At 68.2% G+C, this 22,200-nt stretch overlaps 2 protein-coding genes across 3 annotated transcripts; both read right to left on the bottom strand.

Annotated features, from left to right (window-relative positions):
* Nucleotides 1-4,103: 4,103 nt before the first annotated feature.
* Nucleotides 4,104-9,336, bottom strand: CASTOR1 (cytosolic arginine sensor for mTORC1 subunit 1). The gene is made up of 9 exons (XM_076352623.1): nucleotides 9,220-9,336; nucleotides 8,955-9,025; nucleotides 6,142-6,335; nucleotides 5,855-5,987; nucleotides 5,545-5,668; nucleotides 4,759-4,872; nucleotides 4,574-4,656; nucleotides 4,302-4,396; nucleotides 4,104-4,206 (listed from the first exon to the last, which is right to left on the bottom strand). The coding sequence occupies exons 1-9, from the start codon at nucleotides 9,330-9,332 to the stop codon at nucleotides 4,141-4,143; spliced, it is 993 nt and encodes a 330-aa protein (XP_076208738.1). The 5' UTR covers nucleotides 9,333-9,336; the 3' UTR covers nucleotides 4,104-4,140.
* Nucleotides 9,337-10,805: 1,469 nt separating this feature from the next.
* TBC1D10A (TBC1 domain family member 10A) lies at nucleotides 10,806-22,017 on the bottom strand. 2 transcript variants are annotated; one of them, XM_076352980.1, is made up of 10 exons: nucleotides 21,812-22,017; nucleotides 18,242-18,341; nucleotides 15,080-15,187; nucleotides 14,651-14,757; nucleotides 13,863-13,977; nucleotides 13,517-13,582; nucleotides 12,969-13,158; nucleotides 12,469-12,623; nucleotides 11,900-12,226; nucleotides 10,806-11,168 (listed from the first exon to the last, which is right to left on the bottom strand). In XM_076352980.1, the coding sequence occupies exons 1-10, from the start codon at nucleotides 22,015-22,017 to the stop codon at nucleotides 11,166-11,168; spliced, it is 1,377 nt and encodes a 458-aa protein (XP_076209095.1). In that variant the 3' UTR covers nucleotides 10,806-11,165. The 2 variants fall into 2 exon arrangements, with proteins under 2 accessions (XP_076209095.1, XP_076209094.1); XM_076352979.1 differs by having other exon boundaries at nucleotides 10,806-12,226.
* Between the last annotated feature and the right edge of the window lie 183 nt (nucleotides 22,018-22,200).

The following is a 22,200-nucleotide window of genomic DNA, read 5'->3' on the forward strand; positions in this document are numbered from 1 at the left end:
GGGAGCCCCCGTGGGGTGCCCATCCCTGCTGCTCCCCATCCCACGTGCCACCGGGGGGAATGTCCCTGTCCCCCGCCGGCGCCCTTGGGAGGTGACACCGCCATGGCACAGGGAGGGACAGCCTCGGTGACACCATCTGCTGCGGCATGCCGACTCAACCCCCGCGCGGGCCCCGCCGCCGCGCTCCCCCCCACGGCTCCCGGCTGGCTCGGCACAGCCGGCGCGCGAGCGAGAGGGTAGTTGCGGGACGCCGGCAGACACCTACCTGCCAGCACGCCCAGGGGCCGCCCGTCGCACCGCATGGCCAGGGCAGGGTGTTTCGGCGTGGGGCTGCGGGGCGCGCGAGCGACTTCCTTACTGCTCAGCGATGGGGAAGCTCGCCTTTTAAAGTGCACCCATTCGCCCCCACCTCCGAAGGAGGCACCCAGACCCAACGGAAAGCCAGCGAGAAGTGAAGCCGTGCCCCGGGGGCCAATGAGCGGGGTGAGCCGCTGCGGCGGGAGGAAATGATGCCGGCCGGCCGATGGGGTTGTTCTTCGATTCAGTTCCTCGAGGGAGTCCCGGCGGGTCCAGCCCGGGGAGCCCGCGGTCCCACTGCTTGTCCTGAATCCGGCTACAACGGTGCCACCGGACCCCCGTGACCCGGCTTCTTGGGAAAGAGCCACTTTGAGTCACCCCGGTTTTGCCGCTCGGCGCCCAACGGGCTGGTTGAAGCGAAAACAGCCTCAGCCACCCCGAAACTCCAATGCAAAAGAGGGCAGCAGCAGTGGCAGCAGCGGGGCTGGCACCCGGGGACAGGGATGTCAGGCATGCGGGGACACCCGTGTCCCATCACGGGGGCTTCGCATCCCGAGTCCAGCCTTGGGAGCCAAGAATCCGGCCTGGGAAGGAGGGAGGAGGAAGCCCAGGAAGCACGGAGCATCCCGGCATGGCTGGGGACCGTGCCCGGCTGCGGCGCTGGGCGATGCTCCAGAGGATGCTCTGTCCGTCCGTCTGCCTGCTCACACTCGCCCACGCCTCTGGGCGACGACTTCGGGTGCTGGCCAAGTGGGGGACATGGGGTGGCACGGCTCAGCCCCTCTGCCTGGCAGCACCCATGGGTGCCCCCGGGGTGGAAACGCAACCGCCCGGTGCCAAAGGGCCGTGCTGGGACCTGCGTGGGGCCCTGGGTGTTGCCCAAGGGCACGGGGCCGAGGGCAGCGGAAGCCCGGCGCGGGCAGCGGGGCAGGCAGTGCTGCCCTCACTGCTGCGTTAGGCTTATGCAATACCGCTGTGGGAGAGCCCGGCTTGCACAGCCCCGGCCGGCATTGCCGCGGGGCCCGGCGCGGCCTCGGCGCTGCTGGCGGCAGCCGGTGCAAACCCCCTTGCACCCCTCAGCTCCCCTTTCCCGGTGGATGGAGCCTGGCACCGACAGGGGCTTTTTCCACCCTATGAAAATGAATATATTTTATCAGCTTTTTGGGATGCGTTGCAATCCGGTTGATTTTGGTGACCATCAACAGTTGCCGGTGTGAGCGAAGGGAGCCGCCCTGTGCCGAATTTGCACCTTCTGAGGGTTCGGTGGCGGCGCGGTGGGACAACCCAGAAATAACATCTCCTCTGGGGCGGAAGAGCGCATCCGTGACTCACTTCCAGAAGAAGAAATGTTTTCTTTTCCCAAAATTTCCCCTCCCCAGCCACCCTGTGACCTGCAGGGCTCCCTGCTGCTGGAGTGGGGCCGGCGCTGCTTCCTCCACCAGCTGCCACCTCCTCCTCCTCCTCCTCGGGGCGTCCCCCGGCAGAGGTGGTGGTTGGGCTGGGTTCGGTGGGGCCGGGGTGGGCAGGGCTGTGCCCAGGGCAGCCCTGGAGGGGTGGAAGAGCCGGGAGAACGTCCTTTTCTCTCCACACCTGCTTGACTGAAGTAGTTTGTCCGTCTGGCTAGCCAGACAGGCTGTTAGCCATCTACCTGTCCATCCATCCATCCATCCATCCACCCATACATCCCTCCACCTGTCCACCTATCCACCCACCTGTCCGTCAATCCATCCATCCAATGAACCAACCATCCATCCATCCATCCATCCACCTATCCATACATCCATTCATCCATCCATCCATCCATCCATCCATCCATCCATCCATCCATCCATCCATCCATCCATCCACCTGCCCGCCCACCCATCCATCCATCTGTCCATCCATCCGCCCACCTCTTCATCCATCCATCTGTCCATCCGTCCATCAATCCGTCCATCCACCCATGCCTCCATCCCTCCCTCCCTGACCCCGTGGGCCCTCCAAGCGTGTACAATGCCATGGCAGGACCCCTGGGCGCCCTGCCCGGGTGAGCAGGACCGCGCGGGCAGAGCGCACCCACCCTCAGATCCCCACAGCCGCAGGTAGCCCTGGCACCGTCACCTCCCAGGGCTCCGCGCGAGGTCCTTGCCGGGCCGGGCAGGGAGGAGGCCACCGTGGCGGCCGCCCCGCCGGAGGAAAGCGGGTGGCGGAGGACTGTGCAATACCCAGCGGGGACAAAAATAGCGCCGGTGACCGCATGGGCCGGCTGCAATTTCTTCATCGCTTCGGCACGCGTCACCAGCGTCTCATGACTCGGGGACAAGAGAGCGAGACAGGAAAGAAAGCGCCCCGGGAGGTTGCAGGAACCCGACGGCTTGCAAACGTCTGGGAGCTGACGCAGGGAAGACACGGCCAGGACCCGGGCACGCTCCCACTTGGTGCATGGGAGAGTGGGGGATGGTTTTTGGGGACAGGACGGAAGCAGAGTTCTGTTCGCCCACCGGCCCGAGCCCCGCCGAGCTGCCCACCCCGGGGGAAAAGACCCCAAAGAGGTTTCTGCCGTGCTCACGCTCCCGCCGAGTCTCGCTCGTTGACCAGGCGCAGCCCCCGGGGGCACCCAGGGGCTGGGGGGCCCACCCGCACGGCTGCCGCCACACAGCCCCGGCCCCCAAGGGGGGGTCACAGGAGACCCCAGGCACCCCAGGAGGGGACAGCCCCGACCCCGCGCACCCCACGCCGCCAGCAACGGGAAAGGACGCGGGGACACGGTGACGGTGGGGCAGGGGCATCCTCGGGCCCACGGTCAAGTTCGGCCCTTCGTGCCTCAGTTTTCCGCAGGCTGTGGGAGCTGGCCCAGCATGGGGCAGGGGGAGGGCAGAAATGGGGGAGTGGGGCCCATGCCTCAGTTTCCCCAGGGCCGGTGACTTGCTGGGGGCTGCGGCCTTTGCCCCTTTTTTCACCCAAAATACGTGGCGGGCGAGCTGGCCCCGTCCTGGTCACCTTACGGCGGGGACACAGGGAGTGCCACGTCCCCCTGTCACATCCCAGCTGCTCCCATCCCACCCAGTGCCACCACCCCGGGGACGGGCTTTGGGCCACCTCCCCCCACCCCAGGGCCACGTGGAAATAAAAATAATAGGACTTTTATTGACTTATTAAAAACTGTGAAAATACAGCTTGGGAGGAGTTGGGGGGTCACCGTCATCCCCCCACGATACACGATGGCCCAGGCAGGGGAGTGGGGCCACCCCAGAGCGGACACAGGGTTGGGGCTGAACCGCAGCCCCCCCATCTCTGCCTTGGAGATTTTTGGGGTGCCGGGTGGGAACCCCAGCTCTGGGGATGCTTTCACCCCCCCCGGGGCTGGTGCAGGGGTGTCCCAGAGCATCACAGCTGCCCCCTGCGCCCCCGCCACCCAAGGGGACGACCCGTGGGGACACACACGGGGCATGGGGACACGTTCCTCCAGCCCCAGGCTGTCACCTCCAGCACCGCGGTGGCACATCACCGCTCGCTGGCATGTCCCCCCTACGTCCCCCCACCAGCAGGTCCCCAGGGACACCTGGCCCTCCTCCCAAGCCCCCCAACCTGGGGGCAGAGGATGGCATGGTGCTGCCCACGGGGTGGCACGGTGGGGACTGCTCCCCCCCTCCCACAGGACACTGTCCCACTGCTACAAGGCCACCGGGTCCCCAAAGCCACCATGTCCCCATGTCCCCAGCAGGCAGGGAGCGATGCTGCACCCGGCTCTGCCCCGCACCAGGGGGAGCCTTAAAATTAAAAAATAACGAATGAGGGGGGGGGGGGAGGGGGGGAAGGGGGAGCCCACCGCGCCGGGCCACCCGGCGTGGGGACAGCTGGCCGCTATCTGCCACTCTCCTGGCGCTGCTGCAGCAGCTGGATGACCTCGGCGATGCCCTCCTCGGGGACCTGCCAGAGTCGGGGGGGGGACACAACAAAGTGGGTGTCAGCCCCGGGAGGACACCCCCACGGCGGCAGGTCCCCGGGGAGGGGCAGGGGCTCACCAAGGCGTGATCGAAGTTGAAGGTGCTGATGTAATACGCCGATATATCGGCGGCGGCCAGCGGCTCGGCGATCTGCGCCACGATGCCGCACTCGTCTGGGGAGGCAAAGGGACCCCGGGGTGAGCGGTGGCCCCAGTGGCACAGCCGTGGGGGTGCGCAGGGAGAGCATCGCCCCAAAGCACCCCCCGGATAGGGGGAGGACGGGTGGCGGTGGCACGGGGTGGGGTGTCACACTCGGGGCGGGGGGACATGGCCACTGCGGTCACACTCACCGAAGCCCAGGGGCTGCCCGCCGATCCGCACCATCCGCCACAGCTCCCCCGTTGAGCTGGTCAGCAGCAGGTCGCTGGGGAACCTGAGAGAGGGGAAGGCCTGAGTGTAACCCCCGCCTCCTCCCAGAGCCCCCCCGCCCCGGGGATGGACAGATGGACAGACAAGCCCCAGGGACGGCGCCTACCGCTTCTGGGTTTCGGCGTCCATCACGATGGAGATGTAGCCCTCGATGAGGGAGAAGGCGAAGAATGTAATGGAGTCGAGGTCCTGGCTGCCGGCGCCAGCCTCCCTCGGGGGGCTGTGGAGCGGGGAGGGGAGGGGGAAGAGAGCCACAGAGAGGGGTCATGACCCCCGAAATTGGGAGGAGAAGGGGTTGGTGGTGGCACTGAATGTCTTCGAGCACCATGTTGGGATGCCGCAGGGTGAGCCAGTGGGTGGGGAGGAGAGGCGGGGACAGGAGCGGGTGCTACCCACAGGTCTGCAGCTCGTACAGCCACCGGGTCGGGGGGGCAGCGGATGTCGGCCACACACAGGACAGGGGTGACACCAGGTTTCAGGGCATTCCCAAAGCACCATGGTGCCTTTGGAGCGGGAGGGTCCCACCAGAAGGGACCTCATCCTGGGGGACATGGGATGTCCTGGCCCGGAGCATTCCCACACCTCAGCGCCGTTCCTACCGGCCTTTTGTAACCCGCCCTCTCCTGTTTTGCAATCCCTCCTCCCCGGGCTTTGCTGCAATGGGGGGCTCGTCCTCCAGGTCACCTTGAGGCTCCCATGTCCCATGGTGGCAGCAGGACCCGTGGCAACCACGTGGCTGCAGCCTCCCGGCATGCTCGGGAGGGCAAAACCAGTTTGCAAAACACACCCAGAGCTTGAAAAGCCACTGGGAGCACGGGGGGACACATGTCACCGTGGTTCAGGTGGCACTGGGTGAGGGGGCCACAGCCGTGTCCCCGCCCCTGGGACCCACCTGTGGGAGTAGAAGAGGACGTCAATGAGCATGGTGGCGATGGCGGGCAGCGTGTCGGGGGCCACGGTCAGGACGCAGAAGCGGGTCTGGGGGCTCTGCACGGGGTGCAGCGTGGGGCTTGCGGCTGGCAGGGGGAGAGCCACCCATCAGGCATGGGGACAGCTTGGGGACAGTACCGCAGTGCCACCCCGTGGCCACCGCAGCCACAGCTCGGCATCCCTCAGGGCGCAGAGGTACCACCGGTGGGAGCTGGAGCATCCCGGCGGGGGACCGGGTGGTCCTGGGGGACATGGGACTTGGCGTCACTCACCCGGCTTGGGCTTGAGGAAGCCGTTGCTCACGTCATCGCAGGTGACGGGGACGCACTCGCCGCTCTCCTCCTTGTAGATGTCAAACTCCCCTGCCAGCGTGTGGATCACCACCGGCAGGTCCCGCTCCCGCACCTGGCCAGGGGTGCAGGATCAAGGTCAGCACCACCACCCCTCCCCGCAGCCCATCCCCGCCGGCTGGGGACAGCGGGGTCCTCACCCAGCTCCGCCGGAGCCAACACCCCGGTGGGACCAGGCACCACCGTCCCCGTCATTGCCCGGCGCTCACCAGGATGAAGTCGGTCTGGTACGTGGAGAGCATCAGCACCGAGACATGGTGCTCGGCCAGCGGCGCGATGACCGACCTGGCGATCTTGGTGACACCGGTGGCCTGGCAGCCGGAGGGCGCCCGGCCATTGGAGACGACGCTGAGCACCAGCCATGTTGAATCTGCTACCTGCATGAACTCGGAGGGCGGCAGCTCTGCGAGGGATAAGGGGAGACTGAGGCACGAGGCTCCCTGGGGCTCGGCACAGCCGAACGGCATCTGATGCCGCGTGCCCTGTCCGTGCTGCAGACCTCGCACCGGCGCAGGCACCGCATGTCACACTGTCCCTCGGGAGATGAGCTGGCCCGGCGGAGCCAGGACAGGATTAGCCCCAGGCATGGGGCTGGAGACGCTGGTTTAGGGGCGCAGACCAGCCCCATCCACAAGCGGAACGAGCCAGACAGGGCTCAGCTGCTCCACGTGCTGAGACAGAGTCTGAATTCGGCCACAGGGACGAGTGGGGCTGAGGCTACGACCGCCCCAGGCCCAGGACACGTCTCTCCTCCCCGCGCCAGCACCCTGGGCTGGGTGCAAGGGGGTGTTGGGGTGCGCCACACCCCAAAACCAGCACTGCCAGGGCCCTGGGGCTGCCTGGCTCATCCCCTGCCCCCCAGGAGCCCCCAGCCCAGCATCCAGCACCAGGGATGCTCGAGGCAGGGACACGAGGCGCCAGAGGGTCGAGGGAAGGGCCACCCCGCCGTCCCAGGGGTGCCAGCACCTCGTGCCAGCCCGGCGGGGAGGGGCCGAGCCCAGGCTGGCCGGGGGCCAGGGCTGCCTCCCAAAAAGCTGCTTTTGTTGGCAGGGAGGGTGCGCGCTGGCCAGTTCCTTCCTGCTCTGGGACGAGGGGGGGGGGGCGGGACACGGACACGGGGGCTGCACTCGTGTCCCCCCACCGCACCCACCCTCCTGCCCAGGAGAGGGGCTGGCGCTGCTGGGGTGCCCCAGGACTCAACCAGGCAAACCCCCCTCCCTGGCACCCCCTTACCCACCCAACAGTGCTCCCTGGAAGGGATGGGGTGGGGTGGGCAACCAAGGGGTCTCCAAACAGCTCCCCCTGCCCGGCAAAGGTGGGAGGCAGCACCCACGCGAGATGGCCCCGCACAAGCACCCAGCCGGTGGGCACCCGGTATCCCAGCCCAGCTGAGAAGGCAAACTCATCACACCAGTGGCAGAGGGGAGGTCGCCCCAGGGAGGGGTCCGGTACCCCTGGGGGGGACCCCATCACGGGACGGACTCCGCACCCCACTCCTGAACCGTGGCTCGGGGCAGGGCGGGAGGGGGGCCGGATCCAGGGGCCTCGGCGGGTGTTTCCAGCGCCTGTTCCTGCGCAGGAAGCACCAGAACGGCCTCGGCTCCGGCCCAGGGCCGAGCACTGGGGCCGGGGGGGGGGGGGGGGGGGGACACGACACACACAGGGACATGGGGACCCGTCCCAGCGCTTGTCGCTTAATTGCTTTTCAACACCACCCTGGGAGAGGCCGTGAGCCTGCGGAAGGGACCCCGCTGTCCCCGTGCCACCCACCCCAGGGCTTAGTACGGATCCCCAAAGGAAGAGAGGGGGTGCAGCTCTCCTCTGCCGGGGGTCCCCTCCCCAGCCCCGCAGCAGGGGGACGCTGGCAGCCCCTCAGCCCCAGGGGGGTACACAACGGCGCAGTGGGGCCGCCAGCTCGCAGGACCATTGTTCGGCACTTCCCGCCCTCCCCTCGGGATTGAGGAATATTTGTCCGCAGGCCCCGAAATAAAACAATACGTGGGGAACGGCTCTGGCTCTGGGGGGGAGAGCCCAGCCCCGCAGCCCCTTCCCCGAGCAAAGGGCCGGGGAGGGAGGTGGGAGCTGGATCCAGCCGGCGAGCACCCCATGGCTGGAGCGCTGACCCTTGGTCCTTGGGGCACATCCAAGGTGACAAGCTGCGGCTGGCTCCTGCGGCCTCGGCAGGAAGGTTTGGGCGTGGGAAGCCAGGACAGGATCCGGCCCCTCCGGCACAGCCTGTTGGGCCAGTACCCCCAGCAGGATCGGCGGTGAGGCTGATGCACGGCACACGCTGGGTCACCAGCGGCGGGGATGCCACTGAATGACACTTCCCAAGAAGGGGAACCAGCCTGGAAGGGCTCACCCCCCCCCCCCAGGACATCCCAAAACCTGGTCCTTGCTGCCAGGCAGCACCCCCAAGGCAGCACCCCCAGGCAGGGCTCACCCCTGCCAGCCCGGGCGGGCACAGAAGCGGCCCTGCTCTGCTGAAGCGCCGGCTGGCCCTGGCCCTCACCAGGCAGGGGGAAGAGATGAAATCGGTCAAGAGAATGATGGCAGGAGGTCTGACAGCAGCACCCTGTGCAGGCAGGGAGCCCGGCGTGCTGCCCGTGGGCATCCCGGGAGGTACCTGCCCCTCGCCCGGAGCAGCCAGGCTTTCGGCTGGCACCGGGCTCCCTGCAGACTATCCTGACCGGTTCACAGCCCAGTCCCAACGAGCCGGCAGAGACGCAGCTCTGCCTGGAAGGGGTTTATTAGGGCAAAGGCAGCCACGCCAGGAGAGCCTCGGCCGGGCAAGCTGGTACATCCCCAGCGCAGGCGCCGAGGGGATGGGAGCTCCACGGCCGGGAGCCCCGGGGATGGGCACGTACCGAAGGAGCCTCGCTACAAGCCGGGACTCGCTCCCTGCGGCCCAGGCCCGGAGCGTCACTGCGCTCGGGTGGGCTGAGAACGTGCACGACTCGTGTCTGTGGTGCCAGCCCACCCTGCGAGGGACGGGGTGGCCGTGGCAGCCACCGCACGGTACCTTTGAAGCCCTCCTCGTCCAGCATGATGGTGTAGTCCTCGGGGGTCTCCGTCAGGCTGAAGAACTTGCACCTGAAGAAGAAACCGGCGCTGACCGACACCAACGCCGCGGCCACCTCCCGGGGCCGGGCACCGGGACGGGGTGGGGGGGTGGGGGGGAAGCTGGAGCGGTGCCGGGCACGGGGGGGGGGGGGGGGGGGGGGGAGGGGGGAGGAGGAGGAGGAGGAGGAGGAGGAGGAGGAGGAGGAAGGGAGGAAGGCCGGTACCTGCAGCGCTGGGGCAGGAAGAGCAGCTTGAGCAGCGGGTGCGTGTAGAGCCAGAGCCCGCGGCGGGCCAGGCTCAGCACCCGCACCCGGTGCTCCAGGATGTGCAGGTCCATGGCGGCCGCGCCGCACCGGCCCCCGCCGCCGCGCCGTTATAAGCGCGGCCCCGGCCCGCCCCGGGCCCGCCCCCGCCGCGGGAGGGGCAACCGCCCGCCCCGCCCGGCCCCGGGCCCGGCCCCGCCCGCGCCCCGCCGTGGGACCGGCCCCGGTGCCCCGACCCGGAGCCCCGGGGTGCCCGGAGCAGCCCCAGTTCAGAGCCCCGGGGTGCCCGCACCGGACCCGACCCGGAGCCCCGGGGTGTCCGGAGCAGCCCCAATTCAGAGCCCCGGGGTGCCCATACCGGAGCCCCGGGGTGCCCGGAGCAGCCTCAGCCCAGAGCCCCGGAGAGCCTGAACTGGACCTGACCCGGAGCCCCGGGACCAGCCCCAATTCGGAGTCCCGGGGTGCCCGGAGCAGCCCCAGCCCGTAGCCCCGGGGCGCCTGGACCGGACCCGACCCGGAGCCCCGGGACCAGCCCCAATTCAGAGCCCCGGGGTGCCTGAGCCGGGGTCTCAGGGGGCCCAGCCGGACCCAACCCTCCCACTCCCAGCCCTGCCCAGCTCAGCCCCCGCCAGCACCAGTCAGGCTGGGACTGGACCCACTGAGAGCCCAAATGCCGTCTCCGCCATACCCCCTCCACCCTGGCCAGGCTCACCCCAGCACCCACCCAGCTCCTCCACGCTCAGCCCGGCCCCAAATCCGCCGGCTCGGGGAGGACGAGCCAGCCCGGCAGCGGGGATTTACCAAAACCAGGGCAGCAGCCCCAGAGCCGCGGTTTGCAGGGGCAGAGGGGAAACCCAGCACCACGAACAGGCGCTGTCCCGTGGCCAACCCCCGGGAAAAGGGAGTTTTGGAGGAAGGAAAGGAGGTTTGGGCAGAATTCCTGCCTGCAGGAAGCATGGGGAGGGGGAGAGGGCCTGGGAACCATTTTGCGCATGGAACGCTGAGTTCTGGGGCATCATGGGATAAATTAGGGGTCTCCTGGCTCTGTTCGGCCACAGGAGCTGTGACACTGGGAGAGGGGAGCAGGTCTGGGTGCTGGGAAGGGCGCTCACCCCATGGCAGCCCCCTGAGAACCCACCCACCCCCCCCAGGGCCTGGCAGCCACGACGGCTGGCGGCTGTCGCAAGCTGGGGCAGGTCTCAGCGTCCTCCCGTTTACACTTCAAACAGAGGCAGCCCCAGGGCAGGGCGAGACAGCAAGGGCAGGCTGGGGCTTGGCCACCCTCGGTGGCCCAGGCGGGGCAGCGACAGAGGGGTGATGGCAGCAGGTCCCACCCCAGGGCGCCCCCCCCCCCCCGCACCTGCACCCCAAGGACCGGAGCACCCAGGGGACACAGAGTCCCGGTGGGGATGCCGCCCTCAAGCTGGCGTTGGTGCAGCAGGAGGTGGGAGGTGACGGGGAGCACCCACAGCCCCCATCCCGTGCCACCCTTTACCCCACAGCACCAGAGGGCAACGGGAAGACAGGGCAGGAGCCGCAGGCGCTGCGCCTTTACACAATCCTGCTTTATTTACCCCTTTGTACAAAACTGCTTTTCCCCACTTTTATTTTACAAAGCAACCCCCTGCCCTTGGGGAAGGCAGGGGGGAGAGAGGGAACCCCACAACCGGGGAGCGCCCGGCTGCTCACCCACCCCACAGGCACCCCATCTCACCTCTGCCGGGGCCTTGGGGTGGGTGGCAGCGGCGGGGAGAGCCCCGGCAGGGTGAACGCTCCCCCCCGAGCCGTGGGGAGCCCGGGGACGGGGTGGGGGGCTTTAGCCCCACAGTCGTGGTCTGGCATCAAATCCCGCTGCCTCCGGCGCATCCTGCCTGCAGCTCCCAACCTCGGTCCCTGTCCTGCGACGGTTACTGCCACGGAGGAATAATAAATAGGCTCAGTGAGTAGGTAAATTCGGTACTACATATAGGGCTACAGCTTGATATATCCTCACTAGATAAAGAGGAGGGGGCCAAGGGGTCCCCCCAGCTCCTTGTGTACCCCCAGTCCCCCTGCGCCAGGGGCGAGCGCTCAGAGTCTGGGTCTGCCTAGCCAGCGTTGGGCAGGCAGAGGGGTGGGGGCCAGGGGAGGGACCCCAGGGGCAGCGGGTCAAGGGACTCTGGGACAGGGAGAAGTGCCCGAGGGGCAGCTCGGCCCCCGCAGCCGTGGGGAGGGAGCTCAGGTGGCTCAGCCACCCCCTGCCAGGGCTCCCACCACTCGTGGTGCCAGCACCCTGCTGGGGTGGGCACCTAGCGCAGACCGAAGGTGTCACCTTTGGTCACCACACACAGCCAAGCTCCCACGGATGCCCCCCAGCTTCGAGCCCGCCCCGAGTGGGCATCCCTGCACACAGGGACCACGGTGTCCTCAGGGAGCCATGCCGGCCAGCCCGTCCCCCATCCCTCCAGCCCAGAGCCCCCAGCACCGGGCACCACGGGTCCCCGCACACCCCCCCATCAGTGTCCTTGAGCCCAGGTCCGTGCACAGCCCAGCTGAGCCCGGCTGCCCAGGGTGCAGACCCAGCGCTGCGCCGGCCCTACAAATATGTGTCCTCGCTCTCCCGGGAGCTCAGGCTCTCCTTGGACTGGTGGTGGGGGGAGACCTGGGGGTGCAGCAGCTCCCGGGCCAAGCTGGGTGCCCCGTTGCCCTCGGCCCCGGGGCCATTGGCGGGGCTGGCCGGGCCCTTTTCTCTGCTCTTCTCCTTGCTCTTGCGGGCCTTGGGCACAGGGGCGGGCCCGGGAGGGACGATGATGGAGGGGACGGGCTCCAGTGCCTTGCGGGTGGGGGGCTCGGCCTCGCTGATGGCCTTGGCGCCGTGCAGGCGCGGGGGCGACTTGCACTGCAGCTCCCCGTGCGTCTCCCGCCACTTCTTCAGCTGGATCAGGTGCTCCCGCTCGATCTGACGCTCCGTCACCGGCAGCTCGATGACCTGCAGGGGACAGGCTTGTGCCATCAGCATCTCCCCCGACAGTGCCAGCCGGGGCTGGCTCGGCACCCCAGCCACTAGGGCAGGGCGTGGGATACCCCCCAGGACAGAGACAACCCCAAATCCAAACCTTCTGGGGACACTGCCCCCATGCTACGCCAGCTCTGCCCGCCCAGGGGCAGCCCAGTCCAGCAGCGTGGCCAACTGGGCAGCACTGGGCCCCCAGGGTCTCCCCAGCACCTCACCTCCTGCACCAGGAAGGTCTCCTGCATGATCTTGGGGCTGAGGGCCCTCAGCCTCTCCATGGTCTCGTACTGGCCCTGGCAGGACTTGAGCTTGTCCGAGGAGCCCAGGGTGTGTTTGAGCAGCACGAGGCCCACCCGGAAGATGATCTTCACGCCTGCAAAGGGACAGGTGAGGCAGCGAGTGCCAGGCAGGACAGGGTGACGCTGCCACTATGTCCCTCAGATGCCGTGGGGCATCAGGTCCCAGTCCTGCTAGCAGTCAGGACACCCAAGAGGGTGAATTTGGGATGCACGTGCCCCCTAGCCCCCAGGAAAACAGCTCAGTCTCCACCCCAGGCACGTGGCTGCCGCAAACCTGCCCTACAATGGGTCCCATGTGCCAGGCACAGGCAAGCAGCCACGGCAGCACTCCTGCTGCAGCCCCCGAGTGCTGTCCATGTGCTGCTGGGGCTGCAGCCGGTCACCCCAGGAGGAAGAGGAGGATGGTGGGGAGCTTCTACCTTCACAGAAGAACATGTCCCAGACACGCAGGACGGAGCTCCAGGGCAGTGTGCGGGAGAAGGCACACATGAACCACTCCGTCATGTAGAGGATGGGGTCGATCTTCTGCTTGCTCAGGTGCTTGTAGGCCACGGGCGAGACCTTGTGCAGCAGCGAGAAGAGGATCTGCCCATCCAGCTGAATGGCCTCCTGCAGGGACAGCGTCGAGAGCCCCAGTGAACGCCTTAACCCCGGCCCAACCCTGAGATCAGCTTCCCAGTGCCTGGCCCCAGCCCACCGGCCCCAGAGGAGGAGCAGCCCACCCTCCAGACCTGGCTACGGGAGCAGAGCCGTGCCCCACGGATGCCGGCAGCAAAGCTACGCTGAGCCCCCCATCCCTGACTGCGGGATGCTCTTGGGGGCCATGGCACAGCACAGAGACCACGGGACCACCCAGGATCCCCCCAGGCTCCCTTCTTTCTCTGGGGTGAGGAGCTGGGGGAGCTTTCAGCCTGGAGCCATCACAGGTCCCTGCCACCGCTGAAGGCACCGCGGGCCCTTCACTCACCAGTTTCTCACTGTAGTAGCCGGGGAGGTACTTCTCACAGATCTGCACCAGGCACCAGAACGCTTGCTGCAAGCCAAGGGACAGCGGGTGAGCACCCAGGTGTCCCCAGGGGACGTCCCTGCAGCCCCCACCCTGCTCCCAGGGACCAAGGGAGCGGGCAGGAGGAGGCAAGCACACCTGGGGCGAAGGGCACCTCCCTGCACCGGCCGAGCTTTGGGGTAAACGGGTGCCATGAGCCGAGCACCCTGCCCACCGCCAGCACCACCCCGAAGCGACCCACACCCTCCTGCTGGTCCCAGCTCTCCGGCCACTGGGTCTCCCCACCCTCCCAGCCGCGTGCTCGTACCTCGGCCGGCATGTGCATGAGCAGGACGGCGGCAATGGGGGCCTGGGCCTGGCAGTAGCCCTCCTCCGGGCGGTACAGAGTGTATGCCTTCAGCACCCGAAACAGGTCCTGCTGCCTGCAGAAGACACCCCGGGGAGGGAGAGGTGGAGAGAGGGCACGGACACAGCCCAGCAGCTTCCCCCGCGGACCAAACTGTTACTTGGCATTGCACGGTGATCCAGCACCGCAGGCCGGCCGCTGGCCACCACTCTTCCCCCACGAGCCTGAGTCAGTCCCTGGCTGGGATCCTTCTTCCACACAAACCCAGGGTTACGGGACACAATAACCACGGCTCTGCTCCGGGAAGCTCTGCCCACGGAGGTCCCATCCTGCCTGGATCCGAGAGGCGAGACAGGGAATCGACCATCTCCCAGGGATGCTGGCTCAGGGTGAGCCGTGGCCGGGCAGGGACCCAGCTGCAAGCATAGCAGTGCAGACACTCCCTGACACACGGGGAACGACATTTCCCTGGTGAAACGGAGGCCGCAGCCAGCTGCCTCCTCCCTCCACCCTCCTGCCGCGCCAATTCCCACCCTGCCAGGTATCAGAGCTGGTGCTGAGGGCTGCGACCCACGCACTGAGCTCCTGGGAAGCCATCGTGTTTTCAGCTGGTGCCTGGATGCCCTGCGAGCTGGAACACCGCGGGGGACACCGCGGGGGTCTGTGAGCTGGGACAAACAGTGCCCACCCCATGGTGCTGGTCCAGCCCGGTGGCTGCCGAGGTCCGAACATGCAGTAGCTCCACTTACCCGTGGCCTCCACGCGAGACAAACATCTCGTGGAAGGGGAACTGCCGATGGAGATCCCGCTCGATCACATCCAGCCACTTCGGGTCCCCCGGGAGGAGATCCAGTTCCTGGGGAGGAGAGGGTTGGGGTGAGCAACACCCCACACCGGCATGGTGCCAGCCCCACTCCGACACGTGGGGCCCGCAGTGAGCCCAAGGGAGCCGACAGAGCAGCCACGGGGCTGGACCTGGCTCTGCCCCAAACACAAGCCCCATCAGGTCGTGGGTCAGCCCACACTGGCTGGGACGCTAGCCCCCTTGAACCCCACACAGCAGGAATGAGCCTAACAGACACCCCAGCCCTTGGAGGGAGCAGGAGCCATCCCAGCACTGCCCCCCTCCACCAGCACCCCCTCCCCGGCGGTGCAGGAAGGTCCCCAGCTGCACTCACGTCAAACTTGCCGATGTTCTGCTCAAGCTTGACCTTGCTCCCAGAGAGGTACTGCCAGGCTCGGCCCCGCAGCGAGGGTGGGATCCCCTTCTGGCACCGCAGCCGGATCTGTGGGGGGAACAACACAGCCGTCACGGGGGGGGGGGGGGGGGGGATGGCAGAGCAGCGGGGAGCAAAGAGGCCCCTGGGGCAAGATTGGAGCCAGGCCCAGCACCGCGGTCGCAGGCTGGTCCCCTGCTGCCTCCCTGGAGAAGGGGATGTGTCCCTGCACCCCTGGGGACAGGGTGTCCAGCCACATGTCCCGTGACGGTGGCTGGCATCGCACAGACCTACGGGATAGCTCGGGGAGCTGCAGCCAGAGACCCTGAGGATCTCAGGAGGGGTCTGCTCACCCCCTTCTCCCCAGCATCGCTCTTAACGTGCCAGCCAGAGCTACACCAGCACGAGGGAGCTGCGGACGGGTGCCAGGAGCCTGGCCGAGGCTTTGCGGCTTACAAACAGCTCCAAACAAGCCCGGCTCTGCCTCAAAGCAGGATCCTGCTGGGAGCTGGAAAAGCAAACACTGGAGCCAAGGTGGGGAGCGGGTGGCTCCCTCCCCACCCTGGCACGGCCCACGGGAAGCACCAGGGATGCAGGGGAAGGCTCCCCGGCCCCCAGCCCAGCCCTCCTGCTCACCCACGGGGCCATGGAGAGCAGGGAGGTGCGCCCTGCTTGAGCGTCTCAGCCTTCCCACCCGCATACCCTAGGTGGAAGGGCAGGCCTGGCCCCAGCTCCATGCACGGCCGGCTCCGTGCCCACAGTCAGCCCCCAGTTTCCTTGGCACAGGGCACTGGCCAGGACCAAAGTCCAGGCGAGGCAGCGCCTGCACCTACCCCACGGCAGGGAGCTGAGCCGGCTTAACCCTGCCGCTGCCAGCACCCCAGCGGGGACCAAATCAGAGACCCCCACACGTCCCGCTCCAACTCCTGGGGAAGCGGCAGCACCATCTCCCCACAGTCCTCGGCCAGGGCATGCAGCAAGGCGGGGACCCAGGAGACCAGTGCTTTCAGCCCAGTTAAACCCTGCAAAAACCCAGCACGGCCTCCACGCCTCACGTCCCTGCTCAGGTGGCATGTGCCAAGCGCCAGAGACGTGCCAGGACTCTGTGAGCCGCGGCCAACTGCTCCCAAAGCCGCCCTGGGCCTCTCCTGCCTGCCCAGAGCTCCTTTTCCCTGTTCGCCGGCGTAACTTGGGAGCAGGCGGTTGCGTTTCCAAGCAGCCCGGCCCAGCATGGTGGTAACACCACGTCCCGGGGGAGGGTTTGCTGCTCCCTCGCCGCAGCACTGCTTGTTTACCAGGGCAGGTCCCAGACCCCACGGGGCCTTTGTGCTCACAGGAAACACGGCAGGCGATGCCCAGGGCGGCTGCGGGCAGCTCTGCCGCTGCCGACGGCTCCTTTTTGAGCCGGCTCCCCTTCCTGCTGGCTAAGCTGCCAGGAAGGAAGCTGCCTTGCTGGGTTTCGGTTCGGCAGCCCCTCCAGCTGGCCAGGCTCAGTGCGGCCGGGGCCAAGCTGCTGAGCATCTCATCCCCTTGGCTCCGTACCGGGTCCTGCCGTCGCCCCCATGCTGAGGTTACCCAGCTCCCAGGATCCCACCGTGCCCTTCTGGGGACCAGGAGCGCATCTGGGCTGAGGGACGCTGAAAGCAAAGAGCAGCCGGAGTGCTGCCCGTCCCTGGAGAGCAGTGGGAGCTGCCCACGTGTCTGCCCTCCTTCGGTCTGGCTGGAAAGGGCAAGGACCGGCGCGCGGTGCTGGCACGGCTCAGCGCCACGAAGGACGCAGGGCCGCAGCTCCGCTGGGATCCGGGCCAGGTGGGCAAGGGAAGAAGGGAGCATTTTGTGATCCTGGAGCGGTGCAGGTGTGAGCGAGCCCGGCAGGAGCTGGTCCAAGAGATCCCCGGGCCATCAGCCAACCCTGGGCGAGGCAGCCAGAAAAGCACCGGGGTTTTTCAGAGGCACAGGGAGCTCCTCCGAAGCAGCAGGGCCCGAGCCACACTGCGTGGCCCTGTACCAAAGCAGCCAGGCTCCTGCCAGAGCAGGGACGATCGACAGCACCCGAGGCCAGGCCTGGCACCCTTCCCTGAGCAGCCCCAGGGCTCCGGGCACGGAACAGCTCTCCAGAGCAGACCTCAGAGGTTCTGGGCACGGATTTTTGCTGCAGGACAGACTATACAGCACATCAGCCCCATGGAGCCCCCCAGGAGCTCAGCGCAAGCACAAGGGAGCTCCTCTGCCAGACGTATGGCTGCCGGAACATTCACCCAAGCCCAGAGGCCATGCTGTGGCACGGCTGGAGAGCAGCAGAAACCGTCCGCAGAACGAAGCGCCCGCCTGCCGCGTCCCGAAAAACTCTCCCAAATCCTTTGTGAGTGGCCAAGAAACAGATGAGGGATTCCTGCGTCGTCCACCAGGCACCGAGCGGGGACGGCGCTCCGGGAGCACAGCACACAGAGCGGTGCCAGGAGGCTCTGCCAGCGGGGGGAGGCGGGGAGGAGGAGGCGGCAGCCCTTCGGCCGCTCTCAGGCACCGCTGGCCCGTGCCAGCGGCCTCACCGCTTCCAGCAGACACACAGCAGCAACCCGGGACTTGCTGCATCCCGTCTCTGCCTCGTTCGCAGGCTCAGGCGGTCAGGGAGCCATGGAGCCACCCAGCGCACACCACCATGAGTCCCCTGGGGACCCCAGCTTGCAGACGAGCATCATGCACATCAGGCTCAAACATTTCCTACCCGGAGCTTTTTTTGGTCTACAAGATGCTCAGACCAGAAGTTTCCATGACCGAACAATTCCCATGGCTGCCTGCAGGCAGCCAAAGAAGCCCTAGGAAGGCTCCAGCCCGGCGGGGAGCGGATGGGGGCAGGAGCGGGCTGGCTCGGGGACCGCAGGCTCAGCCCCCGCCCCGCTCCAGCTTCCCTCCCGCAATGAGAAGCGTCACGGGGAGGGAACAGCCCATTCGAGCCAACAACATCACCGAAAGGCAACGCATCTGCTTGTGGGGACCTGGTGACACACAGGCTGCCCCAAAGCCTCAAGGGGACACTGCTGCACCCGGCTGTCCCTCCCTGCCGCCTCCGCTCACCTGCACAGCTGTCCCGGGGCAGCCCCAGGGGACAAGGCCGTCACTTACCTTCTTGTGTTTTTTGGCCATCCACTTGTCCCAGTTGTTGAGCATATCCAGCCACTTGGACTCCCGCTGCCGTAGCACCTCCAAGGGCACCTCCTCCAGCCTGCAGGATGATGGGGGGGAAGAGGCCCGTCAGCAAGGCTGCAAGCCCTCCTTGCATCGCAGAGCCCCCTCGTCCCCTCCAGCACTCTGGGGTGCCCCCCACGGCTGGCTGGCTGCCCTCCCGCAGGCGCAGAGCCCGGCCGGGACACGCTCGAGAGCACCGGCGTTTCGGCAGCTGCTCGGCGCTGCCGGAAGCGCTCATCACCCGTGAAATCACTGCGCCAGCGCAGCCCCAACTCCCCAGCAGTTCAAAACCTCTCGGGAGCAGCCTGCACTGCACCCACCACGTGCCTGAGCACCCCTGGGGACCTGTGCCCAGAGAGAAGGGCGCGCCAGGAAGGCGAGGAACCAGGGAGCACAGCCAGAGCCGTTAACTGAGCTGAGCAAGGTCTGATCCCCCCCCTGCAGGGGCTGGCTGCAGACAGAGAAAGCCGGGGCCATAAGCATCATGTCATCTGCATGGCCCCAGTCACGCTCGCACCCCAAAAGCCTGGCGCTGCTCCAGGCCCGGCACCGAGCCCGGCCGAGGGTCCCCCAGGAGGGAGGGGAGTGTTTTCCAGCAACGGCTCAGCCTAGCCGGGGAATCCAATTTAACCCTGCCGAGGCAGGCGGGGATACTGCCGTGACGCCAAAGCCACCAAGGGGGAAGCCGGCGACATGCCGCAGCCTTCAACCCCCCTGGGCACCCTCTGCCTTTCATCAGTGGGGAGCCGGGGAGACAGACAGCTCAGCCAGGCCCTGGGCGTGCGCATCCCAGGGAGCGCAGAAGCTCCTTCAAGCCATCAGTGGAGAAGGGCCAACTTCAGCAGACCTGATGCTTTCCCGGGCTCAGCTCCGCACTGCCCCGCGGCCATGCCGATCCCAGGAGCGGCCAGATCCTTTCCGAGGACAGCGGTCCAGGCGCCGAGCATCCCCCAGGGACATGCAGAGCACCCAACCCTGCTGCAGGACACACGGGCCCTGCCTCCTCAAAGCAAGCGGCACGGAGTGGCCAGGGCCGCATCCAGCTGGCAGCTCTGCCCTGCCCAGCCCTTCCCCGCCGGGTCCCACCCACCGCAGCGGGTCAGACTGGGTCAAGCGCAATTGTTTCGGAGAGCAAACCCTCTCCGAAGGGATCTGCTTTGCTCGGTGTGGCCACCCCACCTCCCCAGCGCGGGCTGAGCACAGCCTGTAGCTGCTCCTCGGCCGGCAGCGCAGCCCGGCACAGGGATGGAGGGAACGCTGGCCCCGAGCCGGGGAGCCCGGACTGCCGGAGGAGCTGGGGCTCTCCGAGGCGTGGGAAGCTCGGGAGCACTGGACGCTGGATAGAGGAGCTGGCTGCGGGCCTGCTGGAGCCTGGCCAGCCCAGACTGGAAGCTGTTACCAGCTGATGGCTGCTTGGCAGCGGGCACAGAGCGAGGACCGGAGGCATTTCAGATGGCCGAGGCGAGGAGGAAGGGGTGGGGGCACCCCAGGTGCCCTACGCAGGGAAAGTGCTCCTCCGCACCCACGCTGCGGGCGACAGCTCCACAGCTTGGCCCTTCCCGGTGTCCCCAGACCCTCCACAGATGCTGGGACACCCCGCTTGCCCTTCCTGTGCTTCCCCAAAACCCTTCCAGCTAGAGGGACCCCAATTCTGCCAGCCCCAGACGGAGGCCACACACACTTCTGTTTATCCCCTCCTGGGAGGGACAGGCAGGGGATAAAAGCCCCGAAGGAGGGCAGGATCGGGCCCCAGCGCATCTGCAGGGCACGGGAGGAAGGCTCAGTCCCCAGTGACGGCAGTCATCACGCTGTCAGCACCCCCACTCGCCTCCAGCACCAGGAGCTCTGGCTGGGGGAGCCGCTGTCTGCTGAACCCCAGGGACAGGGACATCCACCCCAAGCACCCAGGTATGGCCTGTGTCCGCAAGGACGATAGCTGGGACATCCGAAGTGTCCCCAGAACGTGGTGGGTGGCCGGGACGGGGTGCAGCACCTCAGGCAGGAGAGATTGCCCTGCTCTTACAGTGCCAAGCCCTGAGCCCGGCGGGCAGGGACAGGGTTTATCACCCAGAGCCAGCAATCAAACCTCCGGTGCCTCCTCTCCCCGCAGACCAGCTGAGTAGCGCCCACAGGCTTACGAGGAGTGAACGCTTTGCTCCTCGTAGATGGGGAAACTGAGGCACGAGGCCCAACTGACACTAGAGCACGCAGGCCGGCAAACCGCAGGGGAGCCCGCTCCAGGTAACGTCCCAGCCGGAGAGGAGCGGGCTGCCACGCGTCGTCCCCGCTGCGATCCCCCGCTTCTCCGGGCATCGCTGCGAAACCACGGCCAGGAAGGCAAACGCCAAACACGCTGCCGAACCAGCTCGCCGGCAGCCCGGAGCGCATTCCTGGGTGCCGACACCGCCCCGGGGCCCAGCATCTCGGGCCGGTGCGGCCGTGGGGCTGTTCCCAGCCGATTTCAGCTGCCCCACTTCCTGCGAGGGCTTCCTCCGCGGAGGGAGGCCGGCCAGCGCCTCTTCACCAGCGGCTACCGATGCCGGTTCCCCCGGCAGGACACCGAACAACGGCCCGGCCTCCCCTGTTCGACGGCGGCCAAAAATACGCCGGAATCCAGCGCTTGGAGGAGAAGAGGCCTGGAGGTAACCAGGCGCTGACCTCGGCGAGGGGAAGGCGGCGGGGAGGCCTCGGGGCCGCTGGCAGCTCCCAGCGATCCCTCCCGTGCCCGAGGTGGACGCCGCTTTCCAGCCTTTCCCCCCCCCATCGACGCAGGAGGGATGGGGGGAAGCGGGAAGAGCTTTCGGGGCTCTCCTTCACCTCCCGGCTACTGTGGCCTCCACCGTGGGCAGGCGCGATGCCCCTGGGCAGCTGAGCCCGGGAACGGTCGTGGCGCTAAGGGCCGGGGCACGGGAGCTCTCCCGCCCCGCTCCCGCCAGCGCGGCTCCCCCGGGAGGATTCGAACACCTCACGGAAGCGCTGCCCAGCAAGCGGGGGGGGGGGGGGGGGGACACGGACACGGACCCTCCGCGGAGGCAGCGGGGCGTACACCAGCCCCCGAGCCGCCCCACACCGCGGCACCGGCAGGACCCGGGGGGGGAGCCCGCGCTGGATCCCCCGCGGCCACACGGAGCCAAACCGGCCTCGGAACACCGGTGCGGGCGGGCACCCGCGTCCCTGTCACCCGCTACCCGCCCCGGGAGCTGCGGCTCTTCCGGGACGCAGGCCAGAGCCGGGCCGGGCTGCCCGCAGGGCGCCGGGGACCGGCCCCGAAGGCCCCGAGCCGGGGCCGGAGGGCGGCAGAAGACATCTTCCCCCCCTCCCCCCGCCCCGCGGCGGGAAGAGCCGCTGCCCGGCCCGGCCCCAGCGGCCGAGGCCCCGCGGCCCGGCCCGGCCCTGCGGGGGCTGAGGGGCCGGGTGGCGGCCTCAGCCGGCCCCGGGGCGGCTCCCGCGGGCCCCCAGCGCCCCGAGACGCGCGGCCCCCTCCCCCGCGGCCCCGGCCCCACTCACGGCCCCTCGGCGCTGCGGCTGCCCACGATGAAGCCGAACTTGTCGACGCGCCGCTCCTCGGGGCCGCCGCCGTTAACCTCGGAGTCGGATCCGAGGGAGCTGAGCTCATCGCCGCCCGGCTCGGCCAGGCTCTCGCGGGTCCCGGCCAGGCTGTGGTGGCGGCCGCCGGGCGAGCCGGGCCCGCCGCCCCCGCGGCTCTTGGCCATGGCGGCGCGGCTCAGCGGCGGCGCGGCCGCTCCTCCATGCCGCGGCCACGGCGGCGGCCACGCCCCCCGCCCGCCGAGCCGCGCCCCCGCGCCGCGCCGCCATTGGGCGGCAGCGGGCCTCCCGCCAACCAGCCGCACGGATGGCGACGGGGACCGCCCGCCCCGGGAGGGGATTAGCCAAGC

This window comes from Aptenodytes patagonicus, chromosome 15 (assembly GCF_965638725.1).
Source record: "Aptenodytes patagonicus chromosome 15, bAptPat1.pri.cur, whole genome shotgun sequence".
Lineage (NCBI taxonomy): Eukaryota > Metazoa > Chordata > Aves > Sphenisciformes > Spheniscidae > Aptenodytes > Aptenodytes patagonicus.